The sequence below is a fragment of the Coptis chinensis genome, chromosome 8 (genome assembly GCF_015680905.1).
Source record: "Coptis chinensis isolate HL-2020 chromosome 8, ASM1568090v1, whole genome shotgun sequence".
NCBI lineage: Eukaryota > Viridiplantae > Streptophyta > Magnoliopsida > Ranunculales > Ranunculaceae > Coptis > Coptis chinensis.
This window is the reverse complement of record NC_141463.1, coordinates 37,996,992-38,013,993: the sequence shown is the minus strand read 5'-3', so window position 1 is coordinate 38,013,993 and position 17,002 is coordinate 37,996,992. Positions and strand designations below refer to the sequence as shown.

The 17,002-nt window shown below is 38.8% G+C and overlaps 1 protein-coding gene and 1 pseudogene across 2 annotated transcripts; both read left to right on the top strand.

The window, feature by feature from the left end:
* The first annotated feature begins 324 nt into the window (after nucleotides 1-324).
* On the top strand, nucleotides 325-1,015 carry LOC147481394 (mitochondrial succinate-fumarate transporter 1 pseudogene; annotated as a pseudogene).
* Nucleotides 1,016-7,472: 6,457 nt separating this feature from the next.
* On the top strand, nucleotides 7,473-16,573 carry LOC147481393 (protein RETICULATA, chloroplastic-like). 2 transcript variants are annotated; one of them, XR_015205626.1, is made up of 8 exons: nucleotides 7,473-8,053; nucleotides 8,127-8,225; nucleotides 8,311-8,531; nucleotides 8,838-8,907; nucleotides 9,091-9,170; nucleotides 10,078-10,142; nucleotides 14,587-14,792; nucleotides 14,868-15,020. XR_015205626.1 is itself a non-coding variant. In XM_086579922.1 (7 exons), the coding sequence occupies exons 1-7, from the start codon at nucleotides 7,577-7,579 to the stop codon at nucleotides 16,273-16,275; spliced, it is 1,206 nt and encodes a 401-aa protein (XP_086436048.1). In that variant the 5' UTR covers nucleotides 7,473-7,576; the 3' UTR covers nucleotides 16,276-16,573. The 2 variants fall into 2 exon arrangements, 1 of the variants encoding a protein (XP_086436048.1); XM_086579922.1 differs by lacking the exons at nucleotides 14,587-14,792; nucleotides 14,868-15,020 and adding an exon at nucleotides 16,082-16,573.
* Nucleotides 16,574-17,002: the final 429 nt, after the last annotated feature.

The following is a 17,002-nucleotide window of genomic DNA, read 5'->3' as shown; positions in this document are numbered from 1 at the left end:
ATCAACCTTCAAGCACCATGAGGGGGAAAATCTGTCTTAAGGACATAGTGAATCTTCACTAGGCTCGGATTTAATCATTGGTAAATTAAGTTCATTAGTTGAACTAAAAAGGTTTGTTTGTTTGTTGATATTAAAGGTTTGTTCATATCAATTTGATTTTCTTGTTTACTTAACAATAAGTATATTTTTGGAATAAGTTTCCTACATTCCCATCATCATATTTGATTAGAACGGAGAAGCTTAACTCAAAAGTTGCATCCCACTTGATGTCTGTAGGTGGTGAAGATTAAACTGCAACAACAGAAAGGAACAAACCAAGCAGCCATGTTCACTACCAAGAATGCATTTGACGTGCTTTTGTGGAAGAAACATGAAGGAGATGGGAAGACCCTGCAACCATGGCAGTCCATGGTGTCAGGATTCTTGGCAGGAACTGCTAGCCCTGTGTGCACAGGCCCCTTTGACGTTGTGAAGACAAGGCTAATGGCTCAGAGTGGCTCTGGTAGTGATGCCAAGTACAAAAGAATGGTTCATGCTATCAGAACCATATTTGCAGAGGAGGGACTATTTGCCCTGTGGAAGGGTTTGTTGCCTAGGCATATGAGGATCCCACCTGGTCAGGCAATCATGTGGGGGGTAGTAGATCAGGTAATTGGGTTCTATGAGAAGACACATCTACATAATGCACCACTGTGAGTGCAAGACCCTACCATTGTTTCTCAGGTTGCCATTAATTCAGAAGCAATCATGCCACTTTTTCCTATGGATCATACTTCTTTTTGGATAATTTCGGTGCATGCATATCCAAGTTCAGGTGGAAAACAATGTGGCGGGTGAGCTTTCATTTTTGAGATTGGATCTTACTTCTTCTTGGATAATTTCGGTCCATGCATATCCAGTTCAGAACAAAAACAACGCAGGGCGAGCTTTCATTTTTGAGATTGCTACATTCAAGACATCCAGTCAAAGGGGGCAGATGATGAGAGCATTCAAATGGTTTGAGCCATTACAGTGAGTTATCATGTGTATGGTTTCTATTAGGGCCCTTCTTCAGTATTCATGCAATGAATGATCCAAAGCTGTGACGCGTTGTGTAGGGCTAAGATCTTGCTATTCCAACTTTTGGGCGTTGATGATGAGCCATTAGACAGGGTGACGACGATAGATTCAAAGCACACAAATCAGAATTTTGCAGTATTTTATTTTTTATTTTCAACATTTTTTCTCTCATCCCGCATTATAAAGGAGTACTCTAGTAGTTCATGTTGGAATCTTCATGTGTATTTCAAATACTTGTGTGTTGTTTAGTCCCACATTGATGAACCACCACTAGCAAGTGAGGTATTTGAGGTGAACCTCTAACATAAGGGCGTGCCCTTAGGGTACAAAGGCTTTTGTGTTAGGAGGGAGGACTCACCCAAAGCCACACACGCGCGCGCCCGCCCCGCACCGAGCCGAGTCGCGTCGCGCTCGGGCTCGGCTTTCTAGTGGGTAGTGGATTACTTCGATTTGGTTTTGTGAAACCGAATTAGAGGGGTGTCCTTCTCCATCTATGATACGATCATAACTCTATATAAACACTGCTGTGTTCATAGAGATAAATCAATCATAGAACAGAGAGAGAGAGGACGCAGAGATAGAACTTCGTGTCTTCTTCTTTGCTCTATATCGACCGAGACGAAGTCGTGCATCTTTGCTTTGCCACTATAGAACCAGCGAGTCCAATTCAAGAGAAAACCAGAAATCGTGAATACTCTATCAGCCTACATCCCACTTTTCAGAAACAGAGATTCACACCTATTCTCTTCTCTTCTTCCTGTCAGCCGCCAGAGAGAGTTATATTGCTGTTCTAGAGGGTAGTCTGTTCTAGTGCAAAGTCAGACTACTGTTAACCATTGAATCCTGTGAGGAAGACGCCACTGTTGCCTTTCTGCACCATTGGAAGGGGCGAAATCTTTCCTTAAGGACAGCCTAATCCGCGCCTTGGTTATTACCTGTTATTCTGTCCTTGTCTTCTATTGTTTTCTTTTATCTGCATACAACAATCTTAAGGAAAGAAAGATGTCTACACCTGTTGACACCACGCCGATCAAAGAAACCAATTCTGGAGTCATGGAAGTTACTTCGTCTATGAGAGATGCTACAGCTATACTGAATGCTCGCAACTTACCTAATGTGTCCAAGATTGAATCCTTCAACGGTTCACACTTCAAGAGATGGAGAGAAAGGGTGTTCACAGCCCTAGATGTACTCAACTATGCAAAGTATCTCACTGATACAGCACCCATGGAGGGTTCTAATGACTTCGAAAGAAATCAAGCTGCTTGGCTCAATGGGAATAAGGTATGTCGTCATGCTATTTTTTGAGTACCTTGTCCATGAAATATTTGATATTTATTGTTCAAATAAGAATGCACATGATATATGGGAGAGTTTGAACAAAAATACATAATAGAGGATGCTAGTACTTTCGAAATATGCTATTGGGACTTTTCTAAAGTTCCATATGAGAGAGGATAGAGATGTAACGTCTCAAATCCATGATTTTCATGTCTTTGATTAATGATTTGAAAACCGAGGGTATTAATTTACCCAAACCTTTGTTCTTTGGATGTTTGATTGAGAAACTCCCCGAGTCTTGGAAACACTATAAAAATAGTATGAAGCATAAAGCGTAAGCAGATGACTCTTGAGGATGTGATCATTCACATTCACATAGAGGAAAAAAGAACAAGACTTCGGGATGAGGTGTTGTCTAAGGAATTCCATTCTAAAGCCAATATCATTGAAGGTAATCCCAAAGAAATCTAACAAAACCTCTAAGAAGCGAAGTCCAACAAAAATAAGAATTTCAAGGTCAAAGGCACTTCTTTTAAAAGGAGTGGTATGCTTGCAATGGAAATTGTTATGTTTGTGGTAAACCTGGACATAGGGCTTTTCGGTCGCATAACCAAGAAAGACACCGATGATCCTCCCAATGCTAATCTAGTTAAGGGAGATGATATTGTTCTTCTTGTTGTGTCACAAGTGTTCATAGCCACCGGGAAGAGGAACTGGGTACTAGATTCGTGCCACCATGCACGCCTATGGTGATGTTGAAGCCTTCTCGGATTACATACTAGTGAAAGATGAAAAGGTCTATATGGGTGACTCTAGGTCTGTTCTGTTGAGGGAAACGGCAAGGTTCTTCTGAAGTTAACCCGGGGGAAAACCCTTTCACTTAGTAATGTTCTTCATGTTCCCGAGATTCGTCGAATCTGATTTCTGTCCCTCTTGGGGAAAAGTCAAGTCCAAGGTGACTTTTGAGAGTGACAAGTTTGTTCTGACAAAGAATGAGGGTTTTGTTGGTAAAGGTTATTGTAATAACAGTGGTCTTTTCATGTTGAATGTACTTGACAACATTATTATTAATAAGAATGAATCTGCTTCTGCTTATTTGCTTGACTCTTTTAATATATGGCATGGTAGACTAGGACATGTGAATGTTCAGTATATGAAAAGGATGAAAGCATGTGGTTTATTGTCTAATATTTCTGATTTTTCTAATGATAAATGTGAGATATGTCTGAGACTAAAGCCACGAAGAAACCACCAGAAAGCTGTGTCTAGAGATAAAAGCCGGATTACTAACTCTTATTCATAATGGTTTGGGTGAATTCGGAAGTACCATGTCTAGAGGGGGAAGTTTTATTATATTACATTCATAGATGACTTCTCTAGGTACACCATGGTATATTTACTTAGACACAAGCATGAGGCGGTGAGATGTTTCTCAAGTACAAAGTTGAAGTTGAAAACCAAATTAATTTAATAAGATTAAGAGACTTCGGTCTGATAGGGGTGGAGAATATGAGTCTAACCCCTTCCAGGACTTTTGTGACAAGAGTGGCATTATTCATGAGACTACTCCACCATACTCTCCTGAGTCTAATGGAGTAGCCGAACGGAAAAACATAACACTAAAAGAGATGATAAATGCTATGCTTGTAAGTTCTGGAGGTTCCCTGAACTTGTGGGGGGAAGCAATCCTATCCGCTTGCCATATCAGAATAGGATACCCAACAAGAAAACAGGGAATAAGACACCATATGAGTTATGGAAAGGTCATGTACCTAACCTGACATACTTAAAAATGTGGGGGTGTCTTGCTAAGGTTCTTGTGAACGAACCTAAAAAGAGAAAATTGGGACCTAGAACTGTTGATTGTATGTTCATTGGTTATGCTCATAATAGTGCTGCATATAGATTTTTAGTAGTAAAATCTGATAATAACCTTGTCGATGCTAACACTATTATAGAGAGTAAAAATGCTGATTTCTTTGAGAATTTGTTTCCTTTGAAAATTGGCATTGAGAGGTTGGTAGCTCCTAGTGAACAACAATCAACAGATCCTAAAATTTCTGAACAAGAAATTCGAAAGAGTAAAAGAGACAGAAAATCCACCAATTTTGGTGATGACTTTTACACTTTTCTTCTTGATGATGATCTTGTGACGTATAATGAGGCAATCAGTTCTCGAGATGCACCTTTCTGGAAGGATGCTATACACTCAGAGCTAGATTCGATTATAGCTAATCACACATGGGAGATAGTTGATCTACCTCCTGGGGCGAAACCTATACGTTACAAGTGGATCTTCAAAAAGAAATTGAAACTAGATGGTTCCATTGAGAAATACAAGGCTAGACTTGTAGTCAAGGGATTCTCCCGGAAAAAAGGCATTGACTATTTTGATACTTATGCTCCAGAACTAGGGTTTCTTCTATAAAATTCTAATGGCTCTAGCTGCTATTCATAATTTATTTATTCATCAAATGGATGTAAAAATTGCATTTTTGAATGGTGATCTTGATGAAGAAATATATATGATGCAGCCTGAGGGTACGATAGTACCAGGGAATGAGCATAAGGTATGCAAGTTAGTTAAGTCTTTATATGGGTTGAAACAAGCGCCAAAACAATGGCATGAAAAGTTTGACAGTGTCATGATGTCTAATGGATATCACATAAATGATGCTGATAAATGTATTTACTTTAAATCTTTTAATGTGAATACATATGTGATTATCTGTCTATATGTGGATAACATGTTAATCATGAGTCCTAGCCTTGATGTTGTGAGAAACACCAAGATGTTTTTATCCTCCCAATTTGAAATGGAGGATTTGGGAGAAGCTGATGTGATTCTTGGAATCAAAATCATCGAAAAAGCGATGATGGCTATCACGCTTTCACAAGAGCATTATGTTGAGAAGTTTTTGAAGAAGTTTAACTTTTATGATAGTAAGCAAGCATTAATCGACACCTTATGAGGCAAATAGTGAACTTGAGAAAAATGCTTAACATGGTGTACTTCAACCTGGATATGCCCAAATTATTGGTAGTCTCATGTACTTGATGAATTGTACTAGACCTGACATTGCTTATGCAGTTAGCAGGCTAAGCAGATACACTCATTGTCCTAGCCAGGAACATTGGAGTGCTTTAGAGAGACTAGCCAAGTACTTGAGAGGAACAATGAATTACGGCATAAGGTTTAGACAAACTCCACCTGATAGAGGTTATTGTGATGCAAACCGGATATCCGATTCTCATGATATCAAGTCCACTAGTGGTTATATTTTCACCCTAGGGTGGAGGTGCGATCGCTTGGAAATCTTCTAAGCACCTTGATAGCTCATTCAACCATGGAGTCCGAGCTTATTGCTTTAGATAAAGCAAGTCAGAGGTGAGTGGCTTAGAAACCTCTTGGCGATCTTCCTATTGGTACAAAACCGCCTCCACCGCATCTTGTATTTGTATTTGTCCAGCCGATAGCAAAGGCAAAAAGCAAATTGTATAATGGGAAAAGCGGGCATATTAAATGCGAGACTACAGATCTATAAAGCATTTCTTTGGAATCTGAGTTGTGGCTCTAGATTATGTGAGGTCGAGTTAAATTTGGCCGATCCTCCGACAAAACCACTTAACAGAGACAAGTGGTTGATACGATCGAGGGGATGAGACTATTGCCTTAGATAGAGGCGACATCGACAACCCCACCTATGTGATTGGAGATCCCATGAAGTAGGTTCAAAGGGAAAAACAAGTCACCTCATTAAACTCTGGTATGCTATTGTCTTTCTTTGAGATGTCCCACCCTATGACTAGATAGCATTATTGTATACTTTGTATAACTTGAATAACAATGAGAAAAAGGATGAGTTATTTTACTCTTAATGGAATCCATAGTCCATTATTTTTATGAGATAGTGTATTTTAACTGCTATGTACACTTGATGGATATCCACCTACGTGAATGTAGAACTGGGTCGGTTCTTATGAGTATTCAGGCAAATACTCTAGAGCATTCACATAACACAGCGCGTATGAGGCCAAAAAGCAAAACAATCGCCACCGAGAATATATAATGAAGGAGCAATGTGGGTGCATGTCCTCTATTTTACTACAAGGGAATGTTGGTTCAAAGATTTTTAATCCACCACTTTCACATATTATAAGACATGTTACCCTATGATCGGTTCAAGCCCTAAAAACACCGATATCTTATGCATTGTTTTTTTCGATTCTCTCGGCATTTTGTTAACCCATTTCTTTTGTAATATCCTATTCCAAAATAGTGGGGGACTATAAGTATTTTGAAATAGTGGGGGATTGTTGGAATCTTCATGTGTATTTCAAATACTTGTGTGTTGTTTAGTCCCACATTGATGAACCACCACTAGCAAGTGAGGTATTTGAGGTGAACCTCTAACATAAGGGCGTGCCCTTAGGGTACAAAGGCTTTTGTGTTAGGAGGGAGGACTCACCCAAAGCCACACACGCGCGCGCCCGCCCCGCACCGAACCGAGCCGAGTCGCGTCGCGTCGCGCTCGGGCTTGGGCTGGGGCTTTCTAGTGGGTAGTGGATTATCAATTGCCTAAACTTGTGTCTTTGCTTCTTTGCCTCTATATCGACCGAGACAAGTCGTGCATCTTCTGTCGCCACACTATAGAACCAAATAATCCAATTCAAGAGAAAACCGAAATCGTGAATACTCTATCGACCTACATCCCACTTTTCGTAAAAACGAGATTCACACCTATTCTCTTCTCTTCTTCCGTCGGCCGCCGAGAGAGTTATATTGTTTATTCTAGAGGGTAGTCGTTCTAGTGCAAAGTCGCCATCGTTTAACCATTGAATCCTCAATGAGGAAGACGCCTTGTTGCCTTTCTGCACCATTGGAAGGGGCGAAATCTTTCCTTAAGGACAGCCTAATCCGCGCCTTGGTTATTACTAGTTATTCTGTCCTTGTCTTCTATTGTTTTCTTTTATCTGCATACAACAGTTCAGTCATCAGCTCATCACCACTCTCTTCTTCTCTTACAGCGATACCCATCTCGTCAATATTTCGAAAATACCACAGTATATCAACAGTTTTGTCGAAGTTGCCCGTAATAAGATGTCGATATTTCGACCGAAAAAACTGAAACACTCAAACTGAACCCTGACTCTCTTGTGCGTACTTGTGAACTGAAGAGAGAAGAAAAACAAAAAAAAAAACGAGTCCACTCCTCAATCCTCACTCTCTCTCAAAATGACGATTTCCTCATTAAACTTTTCCATATCAACACATATTAATAATAATAATAATAATATAATTACCAATAACCCATCAAACAATATTCATAATTCCATATTCCAAACCAACTCACTACACTTTTCCAACACGTTTAAAATTTTTGACATAAATATCAAATGCATGTCAACTGATTTTCCAGCTGTTTCCATTTTACGTAAAGACTTAGAGCCTCCACTAGCTGACATTGGTGGAGGGGTTGGGGAGGGTAATAATGGTAAATTTCCCCCTGGGGGAGGTGGTGGTGGGAATAATGATGATGATGAGGAGGAGGGTGAAAGTAAAGAAGAAGAAGAGTTTGGTCCAGTTATGAAATATGAGGATGTGATGAAAGAGACACGTGCTAGGGGTGCTACACTTCCTGATGATATGTTAGAGGCTGCCAAAAGTGTCGGGATACGTAAAGTTATTCTTGAGAGATACTTGGATTTGCAGGTATGTATAAATTTATTTATATGAAGATATTTGGTTTTGGGTGTGTTTTTATTTGTTTGTTTATGTTGTATAGGGAACAGTTTGGCCATTGGGTGTTATGATGAGGTCTTGTTCTATGCTTCGTGATCGTATGCTTGCTGACCCGAATTTCCTATTTAAAGTTGGAACTGAGGTGTGTAGATAGTTTCTTGTGATCTGGTTATGTGTTTTCTTAAGAATGTATGATAGTTGGAGTGATTTAAGGATGTTATATACAGGTAGTTATTGATTCTTGTTGTGCAACATTTGCGGAAGTTCAAAAGAGGGGGAAGGATTTTTGGGCGGAGTTTGAGTTATATGCTGCAGATCTTTTGGTAGGGGTGGTTGTTGATATTGCTTTAGTTGGTTTATTAGCACCATATGTTCGGTTTGGGCAGCCATCAATATCGAAAGGTTTCCTTGGGTCCATGCAGCGAGCTTCCTTAGCTCTGCCTAGCAGGTTAATGATTCAGACTCTTGTTAGTTAATTTGTTAATTATTCTTGCCCCAAATGACTTAAACTTTACTTAATATTTGGTTTTATGTATGAAGTAGCTTACACCACAAGTGACCCAGTCCATTGTCCTCTTTATAGGGAATCTTTTGAAGGATGGTTTAGGTTTTTGTGGATGTAATAGTATACCTTAGTTTTTTGTGCATCTCGTTTCATGACCTTTGGCATATTCTACTTGTTGTTATAGTTGTCAACATAAGAAAATAAAAGATCTTAAGTGTTTACACATGCTTCAATGTTCTCCATATGCAGCGTGTTTGAAGCTGAGAGGCCAGGATGTAGGTTTTCTTCACAGCAAAGAATCGCGACATACTTTTATAAGGTATGGTGTAGTTACTTTTAGGTTTAGGGTATATGAATATATATGTAAATGTGACTCTACACTAGAAGCTTTATGATATAAGTGTCTAAATTCAGAAGTCTCTCCATATTGGAAATTGGTTCTACTGAAAGCACTGTCTTGCCCATTTTCATTATTACTTACTGTGTTTGCATCTGGACACAGGGTATATTATACGGATCAGTTGGGTTCAGTTGCGGTCTTATTGGTCAAGGCATCGCAAACATGATAATGACTGCTAAACGGTATAGTTCTCTTCAAACATAACACCATTTAATAATTGTCAGATGGAGGTCTTGTTTAGTAGGTGTGAATCTGAATATTTTTATATTATATTATTTTTTAGTTTCTCTTACCCTCGACCCCTCCACTCGTGAAAAGGTTAACCATTCTTTTAAAATGACTTTGGATTCTTAAATTAAAACCTGTAAGTGAAACTTTCTGTGATTGGTGTCATGCCTATTGTGATCTTTCGTTTTTGGAGGTGCTTCTTCAGTGGGTTTGTCTATTGGGTGAACAAGGACTTTGTCGCATAGTACAATTTTGGTTTTTGATTGATGTGAGGCCTCACTCATGCCTTCCTGTTTCACTTCTAGTTTTCTTTGGATAAACACATTTTAATCAAAAGAGAGTCTCGGTAAAAACAAAAAAGGATTCCAAAGTAACTAGAAACCATCCTCTAGTGTATAAGCCAACGTAATTTGGCTGGCATCAAGATGGATCAATAAGTGTTTTGCTTGTTGGTTTTGTGGAAGAGTCGGATAACTATGTTGTCCTATTTGATGAATTTCATAATTTGTATAGGCTTTGGAACTTGAATGTCAATTTTTGCTCCTAAGATCTGTTCTTGTTTTTAAAGACTTTTACTTTCAAAACAGTGATGAAAAAAAAATGTAACACTAGTAAGAGAAACAGTGAGATAAAAATAAGTTAAAAGGAACTTTATATTTTAGTTTCTCTAGATCTTTATAAATGAGATCAAACTAAAGTAGCTTGCTCAAGCTTATATGTGTACATAAATATATTTACACTACCCATCCATACAGGTATTTTAGTTCCACTTGTTGCATTTGGCATTTACTGTTGCATGCCATAGCATATATCTGATTTGCTTTCTTGAAGTCCTCACTGTGTCTTTTTTTACTGTGTCAGAAACGTGAATAAATCAGATGAAGATATACCTGTACCACCTCTTGTGAAAAGTGCAGCTCTTTGGGGTATGTTTAAGTTCACTTACTACAGTAAGATGCTTAGATATTTGTAACAAGCTCGATATCATGTTCTATACTTCTATCAAATCTTTGCATATAGACTCAGTTGTAGCCTATGCAGTTAAAGGGGCAGGCTTTGGGGGTGAGCCTAGGCGCTAGGTGCCCCTAGGAGACAGTAGGCCCCTCTTGGCGCAAGCCTAGTGGCTTTGGGTGTGAGGCACTAGGGATGAGCCTAGAGCCTAGGCAGGTAGAGGTGCATTGAAAGCATAGGCTGTAGCTGGAACTTGATTAGCTGTTTAGTGTATAATAGTATAGGATTTTAGCAAATAGTATCTTCTACTCATCTGTAATGACATCCCTAACCTTCGTAAGTACCGAGAATTTAAAGTGGTTTGGAAAACAAGGATTGAAATTACTAAAGTATCAGAAGAAAAAACATGCCTGTATCTAAAAGTTTGAAGATAAATGATAAATGTAAAATTATTTCACTCATGGTTGTAAAAACACATAGGTAAGAAAAAAAGAAAATATTAACGGAAAGGAAAATAAGTAATAAAAAGTAGTGTTTTCCATATGGAAACAAATGGAAAAGGTTTGATGTACCTAACATGGTTGTAAAAACACCACAAATTATTCTAAGGAAACAAACATTTTTCAAATTTCTAAATAAGATCCATTTAAAATTACATTTCCATTCCATTCCATAGTGGACATTTTATTCTGTCCTTTCCATGAGTTAAAATTTAACAAACACACACTAAAATAAGATCCAAGTTACATTGACACGGACATGTGGGTCTGTATGCGACACGGATACGAAGTGTCTGACACGGCGAATTATAAAAAATGGAGGTATATCACATACAACATTTGGATATGTGTCTGACATGGATTATTTTTGAAATGTGGTGTGTTGATGTTACATAGAATAAGATCCATGGGTCCTCCACTTTATACAGTATTGGAGGCCTACCAACAAAAGTCTCTAAATTGATATCAGGAAGTCTAGCTCCATGGTCAGCTATTATGACATCTGTGCAATTCACCTCTCACCTAGTTGGGGTAAAAGTACAGTGATGAAGATAATACAGTGTTGAAGAATAAGGAAAACTTCATATGTAAATTACTATACTGCTAATTATTCAAGGTACTATTTTGGAGCTGAAGACATGAACGTTACAGTAGTCTGACTCAATCCACAAACTAATTCAGACTGGTAATTCTGACCCTTCAACTATTTCTTAACATTCAGCCATCAAACTGGGAGTGCATCCCAACCCTTTACTCAAGGCGCCAAGAACATCACCATCTCTATTTCTGTACCCAGCAGTACAGCACCGAAACCTCAAGGGCCAGGGTTGCTCTTTGCTTCATTGTCACGAACTCACTGTTCATTGCTTAATAGTGTCAAGTGAAGGTGGAAACCATTTGCATTCTTTGCTTTAGGTTCATCATTTAGTAGAGTTAAGTCGTTCAACAGATTTAATCATGACACCATTACCATTACATTAGGCCATTAAAGCGTGGTAAACGCTGAAGTTCTGAGTTTAAAATCAGAAGAATGTAACCATTTACTAAACTAAGTTTTGACTTCGGTCTTCCATGGTGCGCCAGGGGAGACTTTAATATGGTCAGATTTGGGAACAAGAGAAGGGGTTGAAACATAATCTCACGCAGCTTGAGAGATTTTGCTGAGTTTGTTGATAGATATGAGCTTATTGATGTGCTGCTAAATGGGTCCATGTACACTCTGTCGAACAGCCGCTCTGTCTAGGCTAGACCGACTTCTAATCTCAACCGAATGGGATGAACTTTTTTGGAATGCGAAGGAGGTCTCCCTACCAAAATACACCTCCGGTCATCGAGCCATTGTGTTGGAGTGTGGTGAGGTGGAGAGGGAGACCAGGCCTCTTTCTTTTCTTGTTAATTTGGCTCGAGGAGTTCACATTATTGCCTCAAAGGGCTAAAATGGAAGAGTAGTGATAGTCATTGTCTTTTAGTGGAACTCTGAGCTGTGGATCGTGGAGGAAGGTAGAAGAACTTAAGCCTAAACTCAAACAGTGGAATGTAGAGCTCTTTGGGAGGTGGACAAAAAGATAGAAGAAAAGGTGGCAGCCAATGATTTGTTAGATAAGAATGAGGAGAAATGTAACCAAGTGATGACGAGTTGGTTGAAAGAACTTATCTTAAAACTGATTTCCAGCAGCTCCCTAAAATGGAAGACATAAGATGGAGGAAAACTGCAGGGGAAAACTTCTCAAGCTAGAGGATGAGAATACTTGTCGAAAAAACATCGAGTAAACAGCACCAACTAGTTGCTCATTGATGGAGAAGTGGCGAAAGATAAAACGAAGATCAGAGAGCACATGGCGGACTTCTTCACTTCACTGATGTAAGGCAGATGAGACCCACATGAAGGGATTTTTACACTTGAACTGGTGACCAAAGTGAGAGAAGATTGAAGAGGATGGGGTGGCGACGGCCTTAAAGGAATTGGGGAGCGACAAGGTGCCATGCCCGCATGGACTCCTGATGGAAGTCTATAAGAGATGCTGGTCCTTTTTTGACAAGATATATTAAATTTCATTCACGAAATTTGAGAGACCGGCTTCTTAGATTTGATGAAAAATACGATCTATGTTTTGCTTATCCCGAAAAAAGAAGGATTGCTCTCTCTAGGCGACTATAGGCCTATCAGCCTCATCGGTGGAATACATTAGATAATCTCGAAGGCTTTTGTGTCAAGGATTGAAGTGATGCTACCAAGTCTCATTTCTCGATTTTACGGAGCTTTCATATGTGGGCATCAGATTCTTGACAATCAGGTCTGGTGTTCCTGGATTGCTGTGCAAAGTTGACGTAGCGAAGGCGTAAGACAACGTAAATTGGGATTTACAAGACTACACAAGACTACATGGGCGGGAGAATGGGGTTTGGTGAGAAGTCGAGGAACTGTATCCATTGTATCTCAATGGCTCATTTCTCGTTAATGATTGATGGATCACCATTCACCAACATGTTTCTTTAAAAGTCAAAAAGGATTGAGAAGCACTTTCAAAGATGGATTTGTGGTTATGGATTATGGAAGCACTTTCAAAGATGGTGGATAGGACTATTGGGAGGATTTTAAGTTAGTAGTGTTGGTCCTCAAGTGACCATCCTCCAATTTGCAGATGATACATGTTTCTCACAGAAGCTTCATGATGATTAAAACCATTCTCCTTCTCTTCGAGCCAATCTATACAAAACTTCGATCATGGACATAGGAGAGGTGGTGGATAACATGAAGAGCCCGGAGTGTGTTGGGATGTAGCGTTGGGCACCTTCCTTGTTATTATTTGGGGCATCCTGTTGGAACAAAATTTAAAAAACCAAGAGTTTTTGGGATCTGAATTTAGATCTCTTTCGAAAAAAACTTAGTGGGTGGAAGCGTAAGCTCCTCTCGAAAGGTGGAAGATTAACCTTGACCCTTGCCATTTTGCCAACCTCCTCATTTATTACACGCCTCTCCTTATCCCTGTAAGTGTTGCAAACAGATTGTAAAAAATTGTAATAGATTTTCTGTTGGGCTTGTGCGAGGAAAAACAAAAGTATCATCTTTTGGCATGGGACAAAGTGTGTTCTCCAATCAAGGAGTGTTTGGGGAGAGATTGGGTTTTCACCACTTCAGAGAAATGAGCCAAGCGTGACTGGGGAAATGGTTATGGAGGTTGAAACTGAAACTAATTCATTATGGAGGGTGTGGTAAATATTGGTAAATATGGAAAATTAATAGAGGCTGGTGGCCTAAAGAATTAAACAAACTCACATGGGTGTAGTCTACGGGAGGGAATATTGAATAATATCCCCACCTTCAAGGAGGGGATTATCTGTAGTGTTGGAGACTGCAACAGAACCTGTTTTTGGCACTATGTATGGTGTGGGAATTTACACTTATGAGTAGATTTCCAAATATTTATAGGTTGTCTCGCTACAAACATGGCAAGGCCAGTGAATTCTTATGCAGTCGAGATTACACAGTAGCTTGGAACCTCCACACAATGGCTAGCATCAACGACTGGGAGGTGGACATTTTTAGGCGATTATTAGGCACTCTTGAACAATATCAAAAAGTGGAGAGTGAAGACCAGTGGCAATGGAAGTGGAATAAGGGTGGTGTTTTCTCAGTTATATCATATCATGGAAGATTAGTGGAGGGAAATCATATGGGCAAATTAAATACAAACAGTTTTCCCATACCAGATTGTATGGAAAGCTCCAATTCCATCTAGAGTCCAATTTTTTTCAAGGTGTGAATTTTTGGAGAGGACACTTACTGTGGATATCTTGCAAATCAGAGGGTGGAATGTTCCTAATAGATGCGTTTTATGTTGCCAAGGTGCAGAAACAATCATCCATCTATTAGCAATATGTGATTTCATTATTCTAATGTGGAACACTCTCACTGTAGATGTTGCATCTGTGCTACCAATTTGTTCAGCCGCCAACACAATGCAAGATATCTCCAAAGAATAGTCTCTACCTCATTAATTGTTATGGAAGCTGGTGTGGAAGGTATTTCCATATGCAGTGTGTTGGCTTACTTGGAAGCTGCGAAACGACTGTATATTCAGGGATCAATCACCTTCCTTGGAGGAACATATTAAAGCTATTAAGGTATGCATTTGGTTTTGTATTGACTTCCACAACAAGGAACTCTGACTCTCATGACCTTTATCTTTAATAGGGCAGATGTTATCAAAAGTATAGGCTGATTATGTGAAATTGGAAAGGCTGCATATCAACTGTGGAAGCAAGTATATGCAACTGTGGATGGATTTATGTGTAATCATTTTTGGTGTAAACTGGTGGGATCTCCCTAATGTCATGTCATTTGTGGTAGCATATGAACTTCTATATTGTACTCTTTGATAGGAAGTAATTCAAAACAATAGATAGTTATATTTTTTATCAGGATACCCAATTGCCAAAATAAACAAAATAAAAAAGAAGTCACAACTGAGATAGAAAGATGTCTTGATCCATCTGTACAACCTCCTAATATTTTTGTTAGTAGGTGCTCTGGTACAGATCATCTTTGGAAATAATGGAACTCATTTGAATTGATACCTGCTTAGTTCAATTCATTGGCTGTATTTGACACCGGAAACAAATCTCAAGTGGCCCAGAAGATTTTTAAGAAATCCCTTCATACTACCTTTTTTTTTTGTTATAATTTATTTTATGTTTTTTTGGTAACTGAGAAATCACTTCATGAGTAGGGATCATGCAGCTAGATCCAGACAAATGATCTATAGTTTTGATTTAGAATGGTTAAGATCATCCCCGTTGTTCTGTATGGTTTGGGATATATATTTATAACCTCTTCATATCTTTGTTAGTTTGTTGAGACTAACGATCTTATGTATAGAGATCGCCTAACTCAAATGAAGTCCATGGCATTAAATGAGAGTATGAGACAGGAAAGAAATTTGAAATGGTTCAGAAAATGTTCTAGAAATCACTATATACCTGGGGCTTCTGCATTTAGATCCGGATTAAATTGATCTACGCTTTCAGTTTTCATTGGTTAAGATATGTAGTTCTGTATGGCATCGGAAATTCGTAGAGCCTTCGTGAATATGTCATTTAGATACAGGTTCTCACATCACTTAGTGGCATTTTGTTCTATGCATCTTATATATGCTTTCTGGAATTGTTTAGCTTTTAAGTGATGAGATAGCTTTTAAGTCATGGAGTTTTAGACATGCTACTGGAGTTCAGCTGAATTTCCTTTTATGTGGTTTACTTGTTGCTGTCAATGCGGAATTATGTGTATTATGTTATTGCTCACATAGTATGAAAAACGAAATATTGTTACCAACAAGTAGCAGTTTGTGGTGGATTTAATTAAAAGTTCGACTAATTCTTTACTACAATTAATGGGTTTTCGATTCTACTCGTAGGTGTATTTCTAGCTGTTTCTTCTAACACCCGCTACCAGATTATAAATGGACTTGAGCGTGTTATGGAAACATCAGCACTGACAAAGCAGGTTCCACCCATTGCACTGGCATTTACTGTTGGTATCCGGTTTGCAAACAACATATATGGTGGTATGCAGTTTATAGATTGGGCCAGGTTGAGTGGCTGTCAATAATAGCCAGAACTACCCCTGTTTTGGCATTAACAATTAAAATGGTGAAGTCGACGTCATGGACAAAACGTCCTGGTGAAATCAAATTGATACCAACGGAATTGCACCTTTTCATCATCCCATATTTCTGAGCTCAAAATGTGTAAATTGATGTCTACAAAAGAAGGTTATCTCACTTATTTTCTTTTTTACTGCAATCTACTTGTCTGAGTTGAGGAATGGAGATTGTCCAACTTGGTTCATGCTATGAGCTTAAACATAAAAGTAGCTTCTGATATCCGCAATGCTTGGCATTATTCCATGTTCCTGTTTGTATATATTCCTAATAGCTGAATGTCATATGCAGCTCAAAAAAGCCTGTGAGTTGGATCGAGTTAGAAGATAGAATTTTCTAACCAATCAACCATTCTCTAACCGGGTTCTACCTTGAGGCCCAAAACTCAAAGTTAACTATCACCATAGCTTAAAGCCTTAAACTCTAGAAGTATATAATCAAACTCGAATATCGAAAAAGCCAGAATGCCAGATAATTAGTTTATTTGCATTTTCACAAACGAACCACAAAACAAATAGGGTAATTTCTCAAGTAGCAACCCATAATGTCAATGTGTTCCCAAATAGTAACTACTCTCCAATTTTGACTTTTCAACCTAACTTTTGACACTTTTGCCCTTCTCTTTATTTTCAATCAATGCCCACGTGGACAACACAACACTCTCTCTCCCCTCTT

Excerpts from the sequence above, each read along its gene's own strand:
- LOC147481393 (XM_086579922.1), top strand. The coding sequence starts at position 7,577 with ATGACGATTTCCTCATTAAACTTTTCCATATCAACACATATTAATAAT. Across the intron at positions 8,226-8,310 it reads TATTTAAAGTTGGAACTGAG|GTAGTTATTGATTCTTGTTG; the intron begins GTGTGTAGATAG and ends TGTTATATACAG. Across the intron at positions 8,908-9,090 it reads TCGCGACATACTTTTATAAG|GGTATATTATACGGATCAGT; the intron begins GTATGGTGTAGT and ends ATCTGGACACAG.